We start from the raw sequence: 19,953 nt of genomic DNA, 5'->3' as shown, positions 1-19,953 counted from the left end.
CACTGGAACACACTGCTCAGAGAAGTTTTGGATGTCCCATCCCTGGAGGTGTTGCTGGCTGATGTCATCATGGGACTTCTCTCATACATTTTTCAACAGTCTTGGGAATCTATAGAGGTCTCAGTTGACTGGAAGGTAGCAAATGTGGTCCCAGTTTTCAAGAAGGGCAAGAAAGAATATCCTGGGAATTACAGGCCTGTCGGTCTCACTTCAGTGTCTGATAAAATTATGGAGAAGATTATTCTGGGAGTTATTGAAGAACACCTAAAGGACAACGCAGTCATTGTTCAGAGCCAACATGGGTTCACTAGGGGTAGGTCATGTCCTGGTTTCGGAGTTAATTTTCCTCCTAGTAGCTGGTAGGGTGCTGTGATTGGGATTTCGGATGAGAATAATGTTGATAACATGCTGATGTTTTAGTTGTTGCAGAGCAGTGCTTACACTAAGCCAAGGACTTTTCAGCTTCTCATACTGTCCTGCCAGTGAGGAAACCGGGGATGCACAAGGAGCTGGGAAGGGACAGAACCAGGACAACTAACCCAAACTGGCCAAAGGGATATTCCAGACCATCTGATGTCATGCTGAACAATTAATATGGGGTGGCTGACTGGGGTGGTGGGACAGGCTGCTCGGGGATAAACTGGGCATCGGTCAGCGAGTGGTGAGCAATTGCATTGTGCATCACTTGTTTTGTACATATTATTATTAGCAGCACTATTTAGCACTAGTAGTGCTATTTACCATTATGTAATGGCTTTAAAATGAAAGAGAGTAAATTTAGATTAAATATTAGGAAGGAATTCTTCAATATGAGTGTGCTGAGACACTGGAACAGGTTACCCAGAGAAGTTGTGGATGCCTCATCCCTGGAAGTGTTCAAGGTCAGGTTGGACAGGGCTTTGGGCAACTTGATCTAGTGAGAGATGTCCCTGCCCATGGCAGGGTGGTTGGACTAGAATTCTATGATTGTATGATTCTATAGCATCATGGAATTCAATGCCAGTTTTCACCTTTTAAGTTATAGAGAAGCCTTTTTAAAAAGCTCAGCTTTATCTGTATCCATTCTTGAAGGCTTTCAAAACCCAGCTGGATAAATCCCAGATCTACCTAGTCTGATCTCATAGCTAATCTGCTTTGGCCAGGAGCTTGGAATAGAGACTTCCTGAGGTTCCTCACTACCATAAATTATCCGATGATCTGCCCAAATAGCATTTAAAAGCAAAAATTACCCCGCTCCCCCCCCCAAAAAAAAAACAACAAAAAAATAATATACGCCTTCAGAACTACTTGGTAAGGAAACTATGCATAACATCATAAAGAACGTCCAAATACTGGGATTTGAATATAAATTCAAAATTCCAAAATACCACAAAAATTATTGACTCAGAACTTATCTTCAAAGCCAACTTACCAATTCAACATGATCCAAAGTACATTCCCTGACATATCGAAAATACTAAGTGGATGGTTGTGATACACAAAGTGAAAAATCTACTGAACAGATTTCTGCTTACAATTTTTAATGAAAACTCAGTGAAGGAACATGAGCTAGCAGGATTATTTATTTTTTTTTTGTCACAGTATGTGATTTATATGCAGCATTAAATGGTAAGCTATCTAGACAATAAAATATCTAAGATACAAGCTACTTGAAGTAAGTCGATTTTCACTAAGGGAATGAGTCAAAAATTCATATTAAAACTTGTTTGAATGCAAAAATAGGAATTTTAATGAACAAGCAACAAACACACATCATTATCAAAACATTATGTAATAGAAATTCCAAGTTTCATTAAGTTTAGATGAAACATCATTACATATTACATGAAAAAATGATTAAAAGGTTGACAGAAAATTGAAGACACTTAAAATTTGTACCAGCAGAATCCTCTTATAGTAAGTTCTGTTTCTGAAAGTATGTTTTATCCCACAGCTTTCTTAAGTGCCAAGAAATGGAATAAGACTTGTTATAAACAAATGTATTGTTTTCAAGCGGGAAAGATCACTGCCACCAAAGTTACCAAAAAGCCCCAAGCAGCAGTTGCAGAGTTCGCCAGACACACTATCCAGTTTTTATATTTGAATTATATTCTAAGTCTAAGTAAGCTTAGAATAGCATTCCTTTGGGCTCATTCAGACAACTAGGAATTGTATACTATGCACCAACATTATTAAAATTTACATTTAAAAGCCAAGTACAGTCACATCAGAAGTGATTACAAATTTTTAGCAACCTTTCCTTTCTCTCCAAAGCCCACTTTATGGTCAACATTTTTTTTGGTTGTTTTTGAAAAAAATCAGTTACAGAATTTAGAAATTATTGAAAAAAAAAGTCTGAGGAGACTAAAATTTAGTTAAGAAAGAAAATATGTACTTGAAAAACATTAATTAGTTTAAATATTAGATTTGATTAACTAGCTTTTGTTAGAAAAAAAGCCTTCCTGGACTAGTCATCGTTCAGAAAATGACTGATCAGTGTCTCAGCCAAGATTTTTTAAATTCTAATGTCAGGCTTGGGCTACTTTTTATTTTCATTTGTTCTGGCAACATTTAATAATGAGAGCATTGCTCAGGCTATACTATATTACAAGAAGTGGAAGTTCCCAAGTAATATTAATTCATAATTCAACATTAATCATCATAGCTAGTTTTAAAAAAAGGCAAGAGGTTTAACTGCAAGAATTGATCTTTCTGTGCAAGGTTCATAACTGTTTAATATCCTTATCTCTCGAGCAGTTGAGTAGAGTCACACTGCTTGTGAACAGCTTTAGGATTTTTCAGTTAAGGATAAACTGAAGCAACTAGATTGACTTTTACTCTGTTCATGGGATATGAATGGGATTGTAGACATACTAGAGAAAGTTCATTTCAATACTTACAATTGTTTATTGAAACGATTAGAAATTAAAGTTGTAATAACAACACTGGTGACTTAAGCAATGTTTTTATTCAGTTTCTGGGTATAAATGGTCAGAAAATAACTGTAAATACCAAAGTAGTCTAACACTGCTGAAATAACAGAGGCCCAACTGCCTACACTAAGACATACAAAAAGCAGAGAAGAATGCTTGCAGAAGAGGACATATCTGGCCAGAGAGGATGTGTTATAACAAAATTAAATTGAACATTTTTCAGATGTGCAGATTAAAAGTGACAACTAGTAAGATGTAGACTAAAACATGACCTCTGCACCTCTGATTTCTGTCCTTGTTAACTCCTATCAAACCCTTCCAGTTCATACAAAGATATGAAAACACCTTCCCCTGATCACTGTTTTGATAAGAACCCCCTTCAAACTTTTACCCCGTGTCCTCTGCTGCAGAGGCACCTGCACTCAGCTGAGCTTGCTGACTCTCTCAGCAGCAACATGCTTCTCAGCTCACTAGCCATCCAGGCCATGTGGTGCTGTAGCACCTTGTCCTGCCCATGAAGCTCCAACCCTTTCCCCACACATGCCAGGCTCCTGTAGGGTGGCCCCACATGTGCCTTCCCTATGCTCCAGCCTACACTGAGGACCACTCCTTTTGGACCTTCACTGGATAAGCTTTCATTGTCACACCAGAGCAGAATATACCTTTCTTTTTTATGGAAGGAATGAACTTCCTATGCTAGTGCTATTTCAGTGGAACATAGCCAGCCTCAAGAACTCTCATGTCCCCTATAGCTGAACTTTCCCTTTGCTGAAACACAGGGTGCTGGAGGAAGAGGCTCAGTGACTGGCAGGAGTTACCAGGGTGCACAGGGAAAGGGTTCAGTGCGGCAACTCCTTTCCATCAAACACAAAGTGCCACCAACACACAACAGCACCAAAAGGGCAGGGAACAAGGAGGAGCACAATCACTTTTCATAGCCCTGACACATGAAAAACCCAGTGAGTCTCCAAGGATCAGGGTGTAAAGTTTTTTTGTTTGGTTGTGTTGTGTTTTGTTTTGTTTGTTTTTTTTCTAAACAGGGACAAGCAAACTGTCTTCAGAAAACACCCTTCCAGTCAGCACAAACAACTAGGTATGTCTATCTAGTTGCCCACCTAACATTATGAAATGCCTATTCAAAAACATGCCCATTTAGACAGGACTAGCACAGTCCTGAAGGCTTCAGTTTCCATGTCTTTCATGCATGTGTTATATACTGCCATTTTAGAGAGCCTAATTGTTATAGCTAACAATTAAATTCAGTCAAGGTAACTGATTTTCAAACTAAGTTCTGCCATCAACTCGAAAAGCGTAATTGTACCTGGGAAATAACTGGTATCTTTTGGAATATATATATATATATATCAGAATAGCAGTTCCCCTCTGATTGAGGGAAACACACGCACACACAAAGACTTTTATTTCCATATGAAAAAAAATTCAGAAAGCACTCAAAAGCATTTTCAATAATATATTGTCGTGGTTTAACCCGGCTGGCAGCTAAACACCACACAGCCGTTCGCTCACCCTCCCCCCTCCCTCTCTGGGACGGGGGAGAGAAATGGAAAGTGAAGCCCGTGAGTTGAGATAAAGACAGTTTAATAAGACAGGAAAAAAATAATAACAATAATAATAATAACAATAATAATAATAATACAATGATGATAATAGTACTACTAATAATGTGTACAAACAAGTGATGCACAATGCAATTGCTCACCACCCGCTGACCGATGCCCAGCCTAACCCCGAGCAGTCCGGCCCCCTCCCCCGGCTAGCCACCCCTATATATTGTTTAGCATGACGTCAGATGGTATGGAATACCCCCTTTGGCTAGTTTGGGTCACCTGTCCTGGGTCTGTCCCCTCCCAGCTCCTGCTGCACCCCCAGCCTGCCCGTTGGCAGGACAGAGCAAGAAGCTGAGACGTCCTTGGCTTAGTATAAGCACTGCTCTGCAACAATTAAAACATCAGGGTGTTATCAGCACTCTTCTTATCCTAAGCCAAAACACAGCATTCTACCAGCTACTAGGAAGAAAATTAACTCTGTTCTAACTGAAACCAGGACATCTATCCACCCCTTATTCCATACCATTTATGTCATGCTCAGGTTACACTCTTTTCCATACATTCTAATTAGTCACCTATAGTAATCATGGTAGTGATAACATACAGTATAATATACTATTTAACATGGTACAATTCAGTTCATGGGCTATTCTCACCCAGTATTAAATCCCCTTGAGGTACACACCGGACCTCTCAATTCTTTTGCATCACCCACCAAGTGTATCCAGGTCCCTGAGCGAAAGCAATTCCACGAATGGGTTTGCCTTTTCCTGAGGCAGGAGTAGCCCAGACTGTTTTACCCAGCATATTTCTTACATGCACTACAGGAACTTTATCCCCTTCGACAAAGGCTTTTGACACCGTCTCCCACAGCATTCTCCTCAAGAAACTGGCTGCTCTTGACTTGCACTGGCGCACGCTTCGTTGGGTTAGAAACTGTCTGGATAGCCGGGCCCAAAGAGTTGTGGTAAATGGAGTCAAGTCCAGTTGGAGGCCAGTCACTAGTGGCGTTCCCCAGGGCTCGGTGCTGGGGCCGGTCCTCTTTAATATCTTCATCAATGATCTGGACGAGGGCATTGAGTGCACCCTCAGTAAGTTTGCAGATGACACCAAGCTATGCGCGTGTGTCGATCTGCTCGAGGATAGGAAAGCTCTGCAGGAGGATCTGGATAGGCTGCACCGATGGCCTGAGGTCAACTGCATGAAGTTCAACAAGGCCAAGTGCCGGGTCCTGCACCTGGGGCGCAATAACCCCAAGCAGAGCTACAGGCTGGGAGATGAGTGGTTGGAGAGCTGCTTGGCAGAGAAGGACCTGGGAGTGATGGTTGATAGTTGGCTGAATATGAGCCAGCAGTGTGCTCAGGTGGCCAAGAAGGCCAACAGCATCCTGGCTTGTATCAGAAACAGTGTGACCAGCAGGGCTAGGGAGGTGATCGTCCCCCTGTACTCGGCTCTGGTGAGGCCGCACCTCGAGTACTGTGTTCAGTTTTGGGCCCCTCGCTACAAGAAGGACATCGAGGTGCTTGAGCGGGTCCAGAGAAGGGCGACGAAGCTGGTGAGGGGCCTGGAGAACAAGTCCTACGAGGAGCGGCTGAGGGAGCTGGGCTTGTTCAGCCTGGAGAAGAGGAGGCTCAGGGGCGACCTTATTGCTCTCTACAGTTACCTTAAAGGAGGCTGTAGTGAGGTGGGGGTTGGCCTGTTCTCCCACGTGACTGGTGACAGAACGAGGGGGAATGGGCTAAAGTTGCGCCAGGGAAGTTTTAGGTTAGGTGTTAGGAAGAACTACTTTACTGAAAGGGTTGTTAGACACTGGAACAAGCTGCCCAGTGAAGTGGTGGAGTCACCATCCCTGGAGGTCTTTAAAAGACGTTTAGATGTAGAGCTTAGGGATATGGTTTAGTGGGGACTGTTAGCGTTAAGTCAGAGGTTGGACTCGATGATCTTGAGGTCTCTTCCAACCTAGAAATTCTGTGATTCTGTGATTCTGTGATGTAATCAATCTGCCAGGCCTCTCCATATTTATATTTCAGCCATCGTCCTCCATACCAAAGAGGCTTTGACCGTTTGGCTTGCTTGATTGCAGCACATCTTTCACAGTCTTGAATAACCTGTGCTATAGCGTCCATGGTCAGGTCCACCCCTTGATCACGAGCCCATCTGTATGTTGCATCTCTACCTTGATGGCCTGAGGTGTCATGGGCCCATCGGGCTATAAATAATTCACCTTTATGCTGCCGATCCAGGTCCACCTGAGCTACTTCAATCTTAGCAGCCTGATCCACCTGCTGGTTGTTTTGATGTTCTTCAGTAGCCCGATTCTTGGGCACATGAGCATCTACGTGGCGTACGTTTACAGCCAGGTTCTCTACCCGAGCAGCAATATCTTGCCACAATGCAGCAGCCCAGATGGGTTTGCCCCTACGCTGCCAGTTGTTTTGCTTCCATTGCTGTAACCATCCCCACAGGGCATTTGCTACCATCCATGAATCGGTGTAGAGATAGAGAACTGGCCATTTTTCTCCTTCAGCAATGTCTAAAGCCAGCTGAATGGCTTTCACTTCTGCAAACTGACTCGATTCACCTTCTCCCTCAGCAGCTTCTGCAACTTGTCGCGTAGGACTCCATACAGCAGCCTTCCATCTCCGATGCTTCCCCACAATACGACAGGACCCATCAGTGAACAGGGCATATTTCTTTTCATTCTCTGGTAACTGGTTGTACAGTGGGGCTTCTTCAGCCCGACCCACCTCCTCCTCTGATGATATCCCAAAGTATTTGCCTTCTGGCCAGTCCATGATCACTTCCAATATTCCTGGGCGACTGGGGTTTCCTATTTGAGCCCGCTGAGTAATCAGTGCAACCCACTTGCTCCATGTAGCATCAGTTGCATGATGTGTAGAGGAGACCCTTCCTTTGAACATCCAGCCTAGTACCGGCAATCGGGGTGCTAGGAGGAGCTGCGCTTCAGTACCGACCACCTCCGAAGCAGATCGAACTCCTTCATATGCTGCCAATATCTCCTTTTCAGTTGGAGTATAGTGGGCCTCGGATCCTCTGTATCCCCGACTCCAAAACCCCAGGGGCCGACCTCGAGTTTCCCCAGGTTCTTTCTGCCAGAGGCTCCAGGTGGGGCCGTTCTCCCTGGCTGCAGTGTAGAGCACATTCCTTACATCTGGTCCTGTTCAAACTGGCACAAGGGCTACTGCATGGACTATTTCCTGCTTGATTTGTTCAAAGGCTTGTCGTTGTTCAGGGCCCCATTCAAACTCATTCTTCTTACGGGTTACTTGGTGGAGCGAGTTTACAATCAGACTGTAATTTGGGATGTGCATTCTCAAAAACCCCACAACACCTAGGAAAGTCTGTGTTTCTTTTTTGCTAGTTGGTGGAGACATAGCTGTTATTTTGTTGATCACATCCATTGGGATTTGACGACGTCCATCTTGCCATTAATTCCTGAAAACTGTATCTCTCGTGCAGGTCCTTTGACTTTATTTTGTTTTATGGCAAAACCGGCTTTCAGAAGGATCTGGACTATTTTCCTCCCTTTCTCGAAAACTTCCTCTGCTGTGTCAGCCGACACAATAATGTCATCGATGTACTGCAGGTGTTCAGGAGCTTCCCCCTGCTCTAGCGCAGACTGGATCAGTCCATGGCAAATGGTAGGGCTGTGTTTCCACCCCTGGGGCAGCCGATTCCAAGTATATTGGACTCCCCTCCAAGTGAAAGCAAATTGTGGCCTGCACTCTGCTGCTAGAGGGATGGAGAAAAATGCATTAGCGATATCAATTGTGGCGTACCACTTGGCTGCCTTCGACTCAAGTTCGTACTGAAGTTCCAGCATGTCCGGCACTGCAGCACTCAGTGGTGGCGTCACTTCGTTCAGACCACGATAGTCCACTGTTAGTCTCCACTCGCCATTAGACTTTCTCACTGGCCATATGGGACTATTGAAAGGTGAATGAGTCTTGCTGATCACTCCTTGGCTCTCCAGTTGACGAATTAGCTTATGGATGGGAATCAGGGAGTCTCGGTTAGTGCGATATTGCCGCCGGTGCACAGTTGTGGTAGCGATTGGCACTTGCTGTTCTTCGACCCTCAGCAACCCCACAACAGAAGGGTCCTCTGAGAGACCAGGCAAGGTAGTCTATGCCAAGGATGCACAGAGCATCCGGGCCAGTCACAATACGGTGCTTTTCCCACTTATTCCCAGTCAGACTCACTTCAACCTCCAATACAGTCAACTGCTGAGATCCCCCTGTCACTCCACAAATACAGATGGGCTCTGGCCCTTTATAGCTCGATGGCATTACAGTACATTGTGCACCGGTGTCTACTAAAGCCTTATACTTCTGTGCGTGTGACGTGCCAGGCCATACAATTCACACAGTCCAATAAACTCGATTTTCCCTTTCCTCCCCCTGGCTGGAGGCAGGGCCCCCCTAATCCTGGTCAGAATCTTCTTCGTTTCTGTGTTTGAAGGACTGTCTGCTGGAAGTTGGAGCAGCAAACTTTTCAGAGAATCCCTTTTTCCCAATTGTTTTCTTTTGCAACTCACGTACCCGTGCCTCTAGGGTCGCGGTAGATTTTCCATCCCATTTTCTCATGTTCTCTCCATGGTCTCGTAAGTAAAACCACAGGGTGGCATGGGGTGAGTACCCACCATATCATCTTCCTTGTGTGGATGAACACCTACCCCTGATAGCTGAGACACTGTTTGGTACAGGTGCGGAGGAGAATAATCTCTCTTCAAGTTGGTGAACCTTTTCAGAAAGTTTCTCCACAGTGTTCTCTTTTGGTTGGTGGACACTGGTTGGTTCATGTGGGGAGGAAGATAGATTCTCTTTAAGTTGGTGGAACTCTTCAGAAAGTTTCTCCACAGCTGAGACGCAGGCCTGTAAGGAAGAGGAGAGACTTTCTTCGTACTGCCGGAGTTGTTTAGCCACTTCATCCACTGCGGGTTCCTCATCCTCTTTCCAGGCCATTATTGCCAATGAGCTGGCATATGATGATGGTGCACTCCATAAAAACTTCGGCCACATGGGTCGTGTACACCTGACTTCATCTGGATCGGTGGATGTTTGTCTGAGGTCTGGATCCTCATAAATCACTTCCCGTACGGCTAATTCCCTCAGGTACTGGATTCCCTTCTCCATAGTGGTCCACTTGCCTGGTAGACATAAAAGTTCTTCCTTGAAGGGATACCTTTCCCTCACAGCTGAGAGGAGACGCCTCCAGAGGCTGTTAGATTGTGCTCCATCTGCAATTGCTTTGTCAATGCCTGCGTCTCTAGCAAGGGATCCCAGTCGTCTGGCTTCCCTGCCCTCTAATTCCACACAATTGGCTCCAGTGTCCCAGCACCGGAGCAGCCAGGTGACAAGCTGCTCACCTATACAACGACCAAAATCTTTTCGCACATCTCGTAGCTCACGCTCGTATAGGTTTCGGGTAGTTACTGTTGATTTTTCGGCATCCTCATCTTCCTCATCCTGAATCCTTGATGGCCCAGCATCTTCGTCTCTATACCTAGATTTGGCAGAAGACTCTCTGCGTTCTAAACGACCTGAATCTCTATACCATTTTTTCACCTTCTCTACAGGGGCAACTTGCACTGCTACAGCTCGTTTCTCTGATCCAGCTACAGGGTCTGCCACAGGGGTTGGAATACCCTCCGAAGGGGCAACTTGCACTGCTACAGCTCATTTCTCTGACCCAGCCACAGGAGCTGGAGTGGCTGCAGGAGCTGAAGCAGTTGCAGGAACTGGAACTGGAGTGGCTGCAGGAACCGGAGCTGGAGCGGCTACAGAGTCCACCGTAGGGGTCACAGTGGCCGTTGGATCTGTCACGGGACTTGGAGTGGCCGCAGGCTCTGTCACTAAGTTGATAGCAGTATCCATGGCAGCTCGATAGGCATGAGCCAGGCCCCAGCATGTTACAATGATTTGTGTCACTTTGGAACTGCCAGAATCGTGACACCTTTTTTTCAAACATTCTGCCAGTTTTTGAGGATTTTGCAGTTGTTCAGGGGTGAATTTCCAAAACACTGGGGGTGCCCACTGCTCTAGATGCCTGCCCATATCCTCCCATACTCCCTGCCACCCACAACTATACTGCCTCCGGGCAGATCTCCGGATGAGCTTCCTAAGTAGTTGTTTAACTTTAAGCAGGATCTGAAGTGCATTCAGGAGGCAGAACAACAAGACTATGCTGGTCTGAGTATCCCAAGGATATTCAATATCTTGGAGAGCTATTGTAACAAGCTCGGAGGATAAGAGGGTGGTGAAGGAGGAAGGGAGAGTGATCAAGTAAGAAAAAATATCTTCCCCTTTCCCCTCCACAGATTGACTCCCTAATGGAGAAAAACAATAGGTATAATTGCTAATAGTTTCCGAGATACGGTTTCCAAAGTATAGAGTCGACGATGTTACTGAGTACAAATACCAAGATAGAGTCATGACCAGATATCTCATCGTCTCATAAGCCACTGTTACAACACACAGTACCATAATGATCTGAAAACAGTGCCCGGAGAGGATAAACAACATGACAGAGAGCACATATGGAAAATAATGTGCTATAATACTCAATTTGGAAAACAGGCGCAGCAGACTTGAGATTAAAGCAATCAGTATTATGACAAGTGACTATTAAGCAGGTCTAATACTTATACCAATTTTAGTTTAACACACTCTGGTCAGATTTGCCGTTATCTCAACCTTTCGAGCCCCATGTTGGGTGCCAAAAAGACTGTCGTGGTTTAACCCGGCTGACAGCTAAACACCACACAGCCGTTCGCTCACCCTCCCCCCTCCCTCTCTGGGACGGGGGAGAGAAATGGAAAGTGAAGCCTGTGAGTTGAGATAAAGACAGTTTAATAAGACAGGAAAATAATAATAACAAAAATAATAATAACAATAATAATAATAGTACAATGATGATAATAGTACTACTAATAATGTGTACAAACAAGTGATGCACAATGCAATTGCTCACCACCCGCTGACCGATGCCCAGCCTAACCCCGAGCAGTCCAGCCCCCCTCCCCCGGCTAGCCACCCCTATATATTGTTTAGCATGACGTCAGATGGTATGGAATACCCCCTTTGGCTAGTTTGGGTCACCTGTCCTGGGTCTGTCCCCTCCCAGCTCTTGCTGCACCCCCAGCCTGCCCGTTGGCAGGACAGAGCAAGAAGCTGAGATGTCCTTGGCTTGGTATAAGCACTGCTCTGCAGCAATTAAAACATCGGGGTGTTATCAGCACTCTTCTCATCCTAAGCCAAAACATAGCATTCTACCAGCTACTAGGAAGAAAATTAACTCTGTTCTTACTGAAACCAGGACATATATAAATAATTTATAAATGACCTCAGTTGAGCTTGTCACTATAAATAAGAGTGGCCTACATACATTTTTATTTATTTATAACAAAAACCTTATGTAGCCTAAAATTCAATTAATTTCAAAGGGTTTTAAAAAATGGAATTTTCTTCAGTTATAGCTCACTAACTTGAGGCTACCATGCGCAAGACAAAACTCTGGTCTTTTGAGAATCATCATAAGAAGTGACTCTCTAAACACAAAGAGAGTGTCAGAAGACCTATTCTAGCTAGTGGTATATAACCAGACAATAAACTAAGACCAGGCACTCACTTTGGATAAATGAAGTAGATAGAAAAATGCAACACATGTAAGTTTTGTAACCGATATTTTACACCATCCAAAATTACAGCTGGGCAGTTTCAAAAATATCTTCAGTCATGCTAAATGATGAACAAAGTGTAGTTAATGCATTGGCATACCAGAAAACAAATTTAAATATGCAAAAAGAATTTGAAAATCTTGCAGCTATCTTTTTTTTTTTTAAACAAACAACAACTAGAGTGTGGACTTTATCATAACTACTTTTCACAAAAATACTGAGAATTCTAAAACAAAAACAAGTTTAAATGAACTCTTTATAGAATACTGATGGATGTGCAGCATCTATAATAGTCCGTCAACATGCACATAGTCCTCTTACAAAGCACCGCTTCTTAAATGTATAATAGATGCACTGCTAACTGTAGAAGTATAAAAATAAACAATCACTTCTAAAAAAAATAATGAAAAGGATCAACTTTTTCTCATTTGAACATGTAAATTATTTTTTTCCAGGTACATTTAAGAGTATTATTCTCTTACAAAAAATGTAAAGTCTTGAAGGATTCCAGTTCCATCTCTGCTCATTCTGAATTCTTTGCATGAACTATCCGAGGTCCCAGTGTTCCCCAACCTTTGATCAAGAGCTCTTAAACTATTTAAACTGTATCAAGATCATATTATTTAAAAAATAGTATTTATAGCTTTACTCTAAGTTTATTAAATATTTATGTTGCTCTCCATAGTCTTAGTACATAATGTGTGTTACTGAGTGTGTCCCATTTACAATTTCTAATAGGCAAGATATATCCAACTTAGTTCATGGTTTGTATGATTAAATAAAAAGTCCTAGTTTTCATAAAGAGCAATGCAGTACAAAATTCCCAGTGCACCAAATTATAATTCAGTCTGAAGCAGAACTGCACATTTCTCATGTTTTGAAAAAAAGTTGAAAAAACTTTTCAACCGAGAACTGTTCACTTAAAGATTTCTTTAAATTGTATAATCCAGAAGTGTTGTAAGAGTCCCTTTTCTTTCCACAACTCATCACTGAAAGGCCGATCCAATGTTATCATTTAAAGAAAACATGCAAAAATAATTTAACTGGCATATTCTATGAAGCACTTACTGTAACTAAGATGTCAGACACTGAAATAATGTTACCAGTGTTCAAGTGCTCACACTGAGCTGATTAAACTATAAAAAACACATACCACCACCCCCAAATCTTATTCTAAGAGATTTCCTTGTACTATTTTTTTTTTGGGGGGAGGGGGCAAAGGGGGGTGGGGGTAACAAATATTATATTGCAAATATGAAAGCCAGTCCTGTATTATTATTTTTTTAAGTCACATAATTAAATTCTTAACTGTGCTAGGTAGAAGCCACAATATGGAAGAAGGAACTTTAACAAGGAAGGAGATAGATATCACTTAATCAGTATGTGGGAATGGAATCTGTACCTATGAGTAAATGGCAATACGTTCTGGGTTGGTTCAGCCCTTGGGTCCAAGTTCTGCATCACTTCTGGTGTCACTCTCTCATCATCTGTCCCGTTAATACTTTCTGGCGTTAAAGGAGACTGAATATCCCCTCCAGCTGATTCCTTAAGTAAAACAAACAAATGACATATTAGAGTTACAAACCAACTTGTTCGGGAAGACAATATGTGCATAAGTACTAAAATTAATTCTTAAATGAGATACAAATTTTAGGCAATATTACTGTGAGGCTCACTGATTTCCAGCATCCCTCATAGGAATAGATTGCCATAAAATTCATATTATCTTGTACAAAATACAAATGAACTATGATTTATTTGCAAGTATCCATCCTCCTGCTTATTATAGAGCTCTCTCTCTCTTACCTGATATTAGCCCCCTGGAGCTGGAAGATGGTGACAGGGAGTGAGATGAAACCTCTATAATCCAATGGGAAAGTGAGTGACCTACATATCTTGAATGTTCAAAAGTCTATGGGGCTAGATGGGATTCATCTAAACATACTGAAGGAGATGACAGAAGCGCTCACCAAGCCACTCTCAATAATTTACTGGCGGTCATGGCTAACCAGGGAAGTCCCTGTTGACTAGATGTTAGCAAATGTGACACCCATCTACTAGAAGGGCAGGAAGGAGGATATGGGGAGTTACAGGCCTGTCAGTCTGACCTCAGTGCCAGAGAAGGTCATGGAACAGATCATCTTGAGTGTCATCACACATCACATACAGGACAATCAAGCAATCAGAAGCAACCAGCATGGGTTTATGAACAGCAGGTCCTTCCTGATTAACCTGATCTCTTTCTATGACAAATGACACACTTAGCAGATGAGGGAAAGGCTGTGGATACTGTTAAACTGGATTTTAATAAAGTGTTTGACACTGTTTCCAACAGTATTCCCCTGAAGAAAGTGGCTGCTTATGGCTTGGACTTGTGTACATTTTGCTGGTTGAAGAACTGTCTGGATGGCTGGGCTCAAAGAGTCATAGTGAATGGAGTTCAGTTGAGTCTTGGGGCCAGTTTTGTTTAACATTTTTATAAATGATCTGGATGAGGAGACTAAATGCACCCTCAGTAAGTTTGTGGATGATACCAAGTTGGGGGGAAGTGTTGATCTGCTTGAGGGTAGGAAGGCTATTCAGAGGGATCTGGATAAGCTAGATCGATGGGCCACATCCAATTGCATGACATTCAAAAAGGGTAAGTGCTGTGTTGCAGGAAGAATGGCTGAAAACACAACAGACACCAGTATGGTCAGATCATGCTCTCTCTTTATTACCCAAATAGCCTGACTTTTATAGAAAACTTAACAGGGGTGGATAGTGTCTCACACAAGATTATCGGTCAAAAGCACTCAGACAAACAACTGCAAGAAAACAACCCCACCTGCAAGAAAACAACCTCCTTGTGATTAGCAGTCACATAGATCTTGTCCTTGAAGCCAGCTGCTGGTAACAATATTTTTTAAATTCCTCAACCGGGCGATATGGGAACATTGTCATGGGAACCTCTTGTAGTTGTCCTGGTAGCTTGGTTTGCTCAGCTGCAGCAAGTCATGGCCTCTTGCTGTTTCAAAAATCCCTCAACAATTCCCCCTTTTTCTTTTTGAGCAAACCAAGCCCAATGTAACAGTTTTGCATGTAACCTTTTAACCACATTTATTACAATACAACACGCAATGATGATTAACACCACAATAAACAGAATCCTTAATCCCTCTTTGATTAATCCCAGTAACCATCTAGGCATTGTTCCAAACAAAGCAGCGAGCCATTGATTGAACGGATTGATATCATATTGAATATTTCTCATGTGCTCTTTCAGGAAAGTAATGGATTTGTGAATTGACTCACTATGATCAGAAAGGTTTAAACAGCACATTCCCTCAAAGTCCTCACACCCATGCCCTTGAGCCAAGAGCAAGAAGTCAATAGCAGCTCAATCCTGTAAGAGCGCATGTCGCAGACTATTTTGATCTGGTAACATCTCCTCAAGTATTTCTGTCGTGGCATGGCCTTGCTTCTCAGCCCAGCATACCAATTTTTCTAAGTTATTAGGTGCAGCCGCAGATACCACTCCTGGCATGAAAATTGCCAGTTCCGCTGTAGCTGCAACACCAAGCAATTCAATATTATCATTGCAATCTGGTGTGAGCAATGCCCATTTATGTCTGCTGATCTTACACAACTGTGACAAGCTAGGAGCAAATATAGTAAGTTTACCTAAGTAACATGGACCTCCGATAGCATTTGCAGGGATACCTTGCCAGGCCCTATCCCCGCAAATCAGAAAAACATCAGGAGGTAAGGCCATAGCTGTACGATTGTTCCAAACGTTATAGTTGTTACCCCTTGTCTTCGCGCCAGAAGCCCCTAAACCCTGCTTAGCAGTGTCATTGTAACCACAGGTGTTTTTCTGTACCCATATGGCCCTTTCCAAGTTCCTGTAGCAGGATCTCGGTAATTCACTCTTATTTGTGGTAACACATTTGGTGCTGCTCTATTTATTGTTTGAAAATGAATGCTCGCAGGAGGGTCTTCTCGGTCACCAGTCAAACATAAGTGATTCAAGACAAACAATGCCTTGGACAATCGCTCATCGATGTCCTTGATCTCTTTTAATCTTGCTAATTGTTCCTTTAAAACCTGATGTGATCGTTCGACCATCACTTGGCCCGTGGGAGAATATGGAACACCTGTGATATGCTTTACTCCCCACATTTTCATAAATTTTCTAACCCTTTTGCTAACACATGCTGGACCATTGTCCATCTTGATCTGCTGTGGCACTCCCATAACAGCAAAACACACCATCAGATGTCTATACACAAGGTGTCTACACACAAGGTGTGCTTTTTTTCCCCCCTGCGCCGCTGCCCATATGAATCTTGAAAAAGTATCAATGCTCACATGCACATATCTTTTAGTACCAAATTCCAGTACATGCGTTACATCCATTTGCCATACCTCAAGTGCCTTAACACCCAGTGGATTAATACCCAAACCTAACCCTGGTCCATGACGACTACAGGAAGGGCACACTCTTACTATTCCTTTCGCCTCTGTCCAAGTAAATCCAAGCATTCTCCGAAGACCCTTTGCATTCTGATGGAACATTTCGTGCGACACTCGCGCATGTGGAAAATCACTCTCAGGCCCCTCTGTGACTATACTAACCAACTTGTCTGCTTGTCAATTACCTTCTGCTAACCCAATCGAGAACTGATGACTACGTGTATGGATAACACAGTAAGGTGCAGTTCTCCCCTGAATGGCATCTCGCAGCTGCAGAAATAATGACAACAATCTGTCCCTCTTAGTTTGCCGTATCAAGGCATCCTCTATCTGGTTTACCACGTTGACAACATACAGAGAGCCTGAGATGATATTAATCAGCTCATGCATCCAGCATTGACAAGCCCAAACAACTGCAGACAATGCCAATGTTTGTAATGAATCCCCTGTCTCCCCGGGAATTATGTATTTCTCCCAACTTCTATTCTTGTACCACACACACACAGCCTTCCTACTTGCTGCACCTGCATCAGTGTATACAGTGCGACCCACCACTGGTCCACTGGTCGGGATGAAAGCCATGGTACTACCTGCCATTTATATGATCTTATAACTTGCCAGAGAGGCCCCTTTGGAGTTCGGGAATGTACCAATCCCAGGTAATCTAACACAGCTTCTTGTAGTGGTATGGATTGCTGTAAACACCATTCCAAATGATCCTGAGTTATCGGCAGACTAATATCTCCTGGTTCCTGCCCGCTGATCTCAATACTCCGAGAGCGACCCTCACGTACTAACTCTGCGAGAGCTTCCGCCCGTGTTTGAACACTCATTTTTGGCTGAATTGGTAGGAAAATCCATTTCAGGACTCGAAAATGCTGCCCTCTCATTCCACCCTTGCTATCACCTGTTGCATTTATGCGATTCTATTCCTAGTGCTGTTAATGTCAGTGGCATCCTCCTGATACTGTTTCTGTCTTTGTCGCCCCCTTACTCTCCCCCTTTTCTTTTTGCCACTGACCAAGCACCGCAAATGGATGAGACACGTGATTGCTTACCAGTAAGGAGAGTGCACCTTCTGCTATACATCTGTAAGCAGAGCCAGCTGCAACCTTAGAAGCTATTTGTGAAGGAGACTGCCGGTGGTCATTTGTTAGTGTAATCTGCAGCTCTGCACTCCTGCCCTGCAATAAAGGTAGTAATATAGCTAAGTCATCATTAGTAATCCGTACAATGTGGCAACCCCACTGAATATTACCCAGGAAAATTTGTACATCTGTCAAATTACGTAACACCGTAGTTATATCAACTTTCTGTGGACAAATGGTAGAGTCTGATATGTTCCATCCCAAGTGTAGCCATGGCTGTTTCCGTTGAACCTTCTCTGGGGCTATCTTCAACCCTTTTGCTTCCAGTGTATCCTGAATAAAGTTTGAATCAGAATCCTGGAAGCATTCTGGCCTACCAAACCAAATGTTATCCATATAATGGTAAATGATTACGTCACAACACACTATCCGAATTGGTTCTAATGCCCAGGCCACATATAATTGACATAATGTAGGAGAATTCTTCATTTCCTGCGGAAGCACTAGCCATTCATAGAACTTTGCCGGGGCTTGTTTGTTAATGGAGGGTACCATAAGAGCAAGTCTCTGACAGTCCTTTACAGCCTGTGCCACCACATCTGGTTGCCTGGACTGATCAGCTCTCTATACCCTTTCCAATACGTCCTCTACTGGTGGGGTTCTCTGCAGTGTAACTAAGATGTTTTGAGTTTTTGGGTTTGCATTGTCATACGCAAGCATTTTAAACACACTGCTTTTAGACTCCGCTGTTAGATCAGGATGATCAGGAATTGCTACCCACAACCGATCGATAAATTTAGCATATGGTTCCCCAGGGGCCTGTTCTACTGATGCGAATGGAGGTGCTTTCTTTCCCCCTGGGAGACTAAGAAGAGCCCTCAGTGCGAGCTGTGCAGCTGTTTGGTGAATAATCGCAGGGATCTGCAGCTGAACCTGGGTATTGAGATAAGGACCCGTCCCCGTTAACATCTCTGCAGTAATCCCATACAGAGGGTCCCCCGGTTGACACAGTCAACCCGCTTCCCCCTGTGCTAACCGCAACCATTCCCTTTCAAATAATAACAATGGGGAAGGAGTTAACAATAAGCGCGCCAAGTTTTGACTGTCAAGTGGACACATTAGTTCTGCCTGGAAAATCCATTGAATTTTCTGTCGAGCCGCCTGGGATCGTAAACCGTAGTCCATAACCATTTTTTGAGCTTGTTGTAAAAGCTTGCAGTCATGCGGCTGCCACAACCCGCTGCCTTGCACAGGGTGGATAATAATAGGGCAGGCCAAGGATGTAGCATGCCTATGCCCCTCTATGATGGCATCACATATGACATTGGAGCACCTGTCCCTCCTTGGTGCCGATGGTGTTGTAGCGACGGATAATGAGGGAGTCGACTCCGGTGGGGCAGACGAGAGAGGAGGCTCTTCCGAATCCTTAATTTTTAAGTTCTCCAATTTTACTAGCAGTTCTTGGAACAAGTCCTCCAGTGAAGGTTGATTTTTGCAAGCTGCTGATGCACCTCTCATTGGCGAAGCATCCCGAGTGGATTTATTGCTGCCTGGCAGTGGCATAGATGCTGGCAGCACAGCTTTATCAAGATTTTCTGGTGTGGGGATTGTGGAGGGCAACCCCCACTCCCCATCAGCACTCTGCTCCGATAGTCCGTTAGTTATTTCTGCCGCTGATTCCTTTATTGGAGAGGTCATACACCGAACCGGGGTGGGTACAGGAACCAATGAAAAAGATCGTGCCAGCCGTGTTCCCGAGGTCTCAGGTTTTGTACTCGGCATTCTGTCAATCCCAGATGGTACTGACAAAGCTTGTGCTGCCGCCATAGCGAGCTGCTGTTCAGTTTTCATACTGCACAGAGCATTAATAACTGTGTGCCACGTCCAACTTACATCTTTATCTAGCTTTCCACTTTAGATGGCTTTATCTTTTATTTCCTACGTGCCACCACTCTAAACATTAGAGGGACTTCCTTCAGAAAACCCTCCTTCTGAGCCCAGTGCACCAAGGATTTGATCTTTTTTACATTGCAAGATACACCTGTCTTAGAGAGAATACTAGAGAGAAGCTGGATAGGAGTCACCATCCCTGGAAGTCTTTAAAAGACGTTTAGATGTAGAGCTTAGGGATATGGTTTAGTGGGGACTGTTAGCGTTAGGTCAGAGGTTGGACTCGATGATCTTGAGGTCTCTTCCAACCTAGAAATTCTGTGATTCTGTGATTCCTCCTC

General features: G+C 43.7%; 1 protein-coding gene across 1 annotated transcript in view; it reads right to left on the bottom strand.

The window, feature by feature from the left end:
- The window catches only part of LOC113841684 (homer protein homolog 1), a 266,367-nt gene that overhangs the window by 68,998 nt on the left and 177,416 nt on the right, over positions 1-19,953 (bottom strand). Inside the window, exon 5 of the mRNA XM_038169480.2 lies at positions 13,582-13,724. Coding sequence (XP_038025408.1) covers positions 13,582-13,724 — 143 coding nt within the window. The remainder of the gene's footprint in view (positions 1-13,581; positions 13,725-19,953) is intronic.

Source organism: Anas platyrhynchos, chromosome W (assembly GCF_047663525.1).
Source record: "Anas platyrhynchos isolate ZD024472 breed Pekin duck chromosome W, IASCAAS_PekinDuck_T2T, whole genome shotgun sequence".
In the NCBI taxonomy this organism is placed as follows: Eukaryota; Metazoa; Chordata; class Aves; order Anseriformes; family Anatidae; genus Anas; species Anas platyrhynchos.
This window is presented reverse-complemented; position numbering and strand designations above follow the sequence as displayed.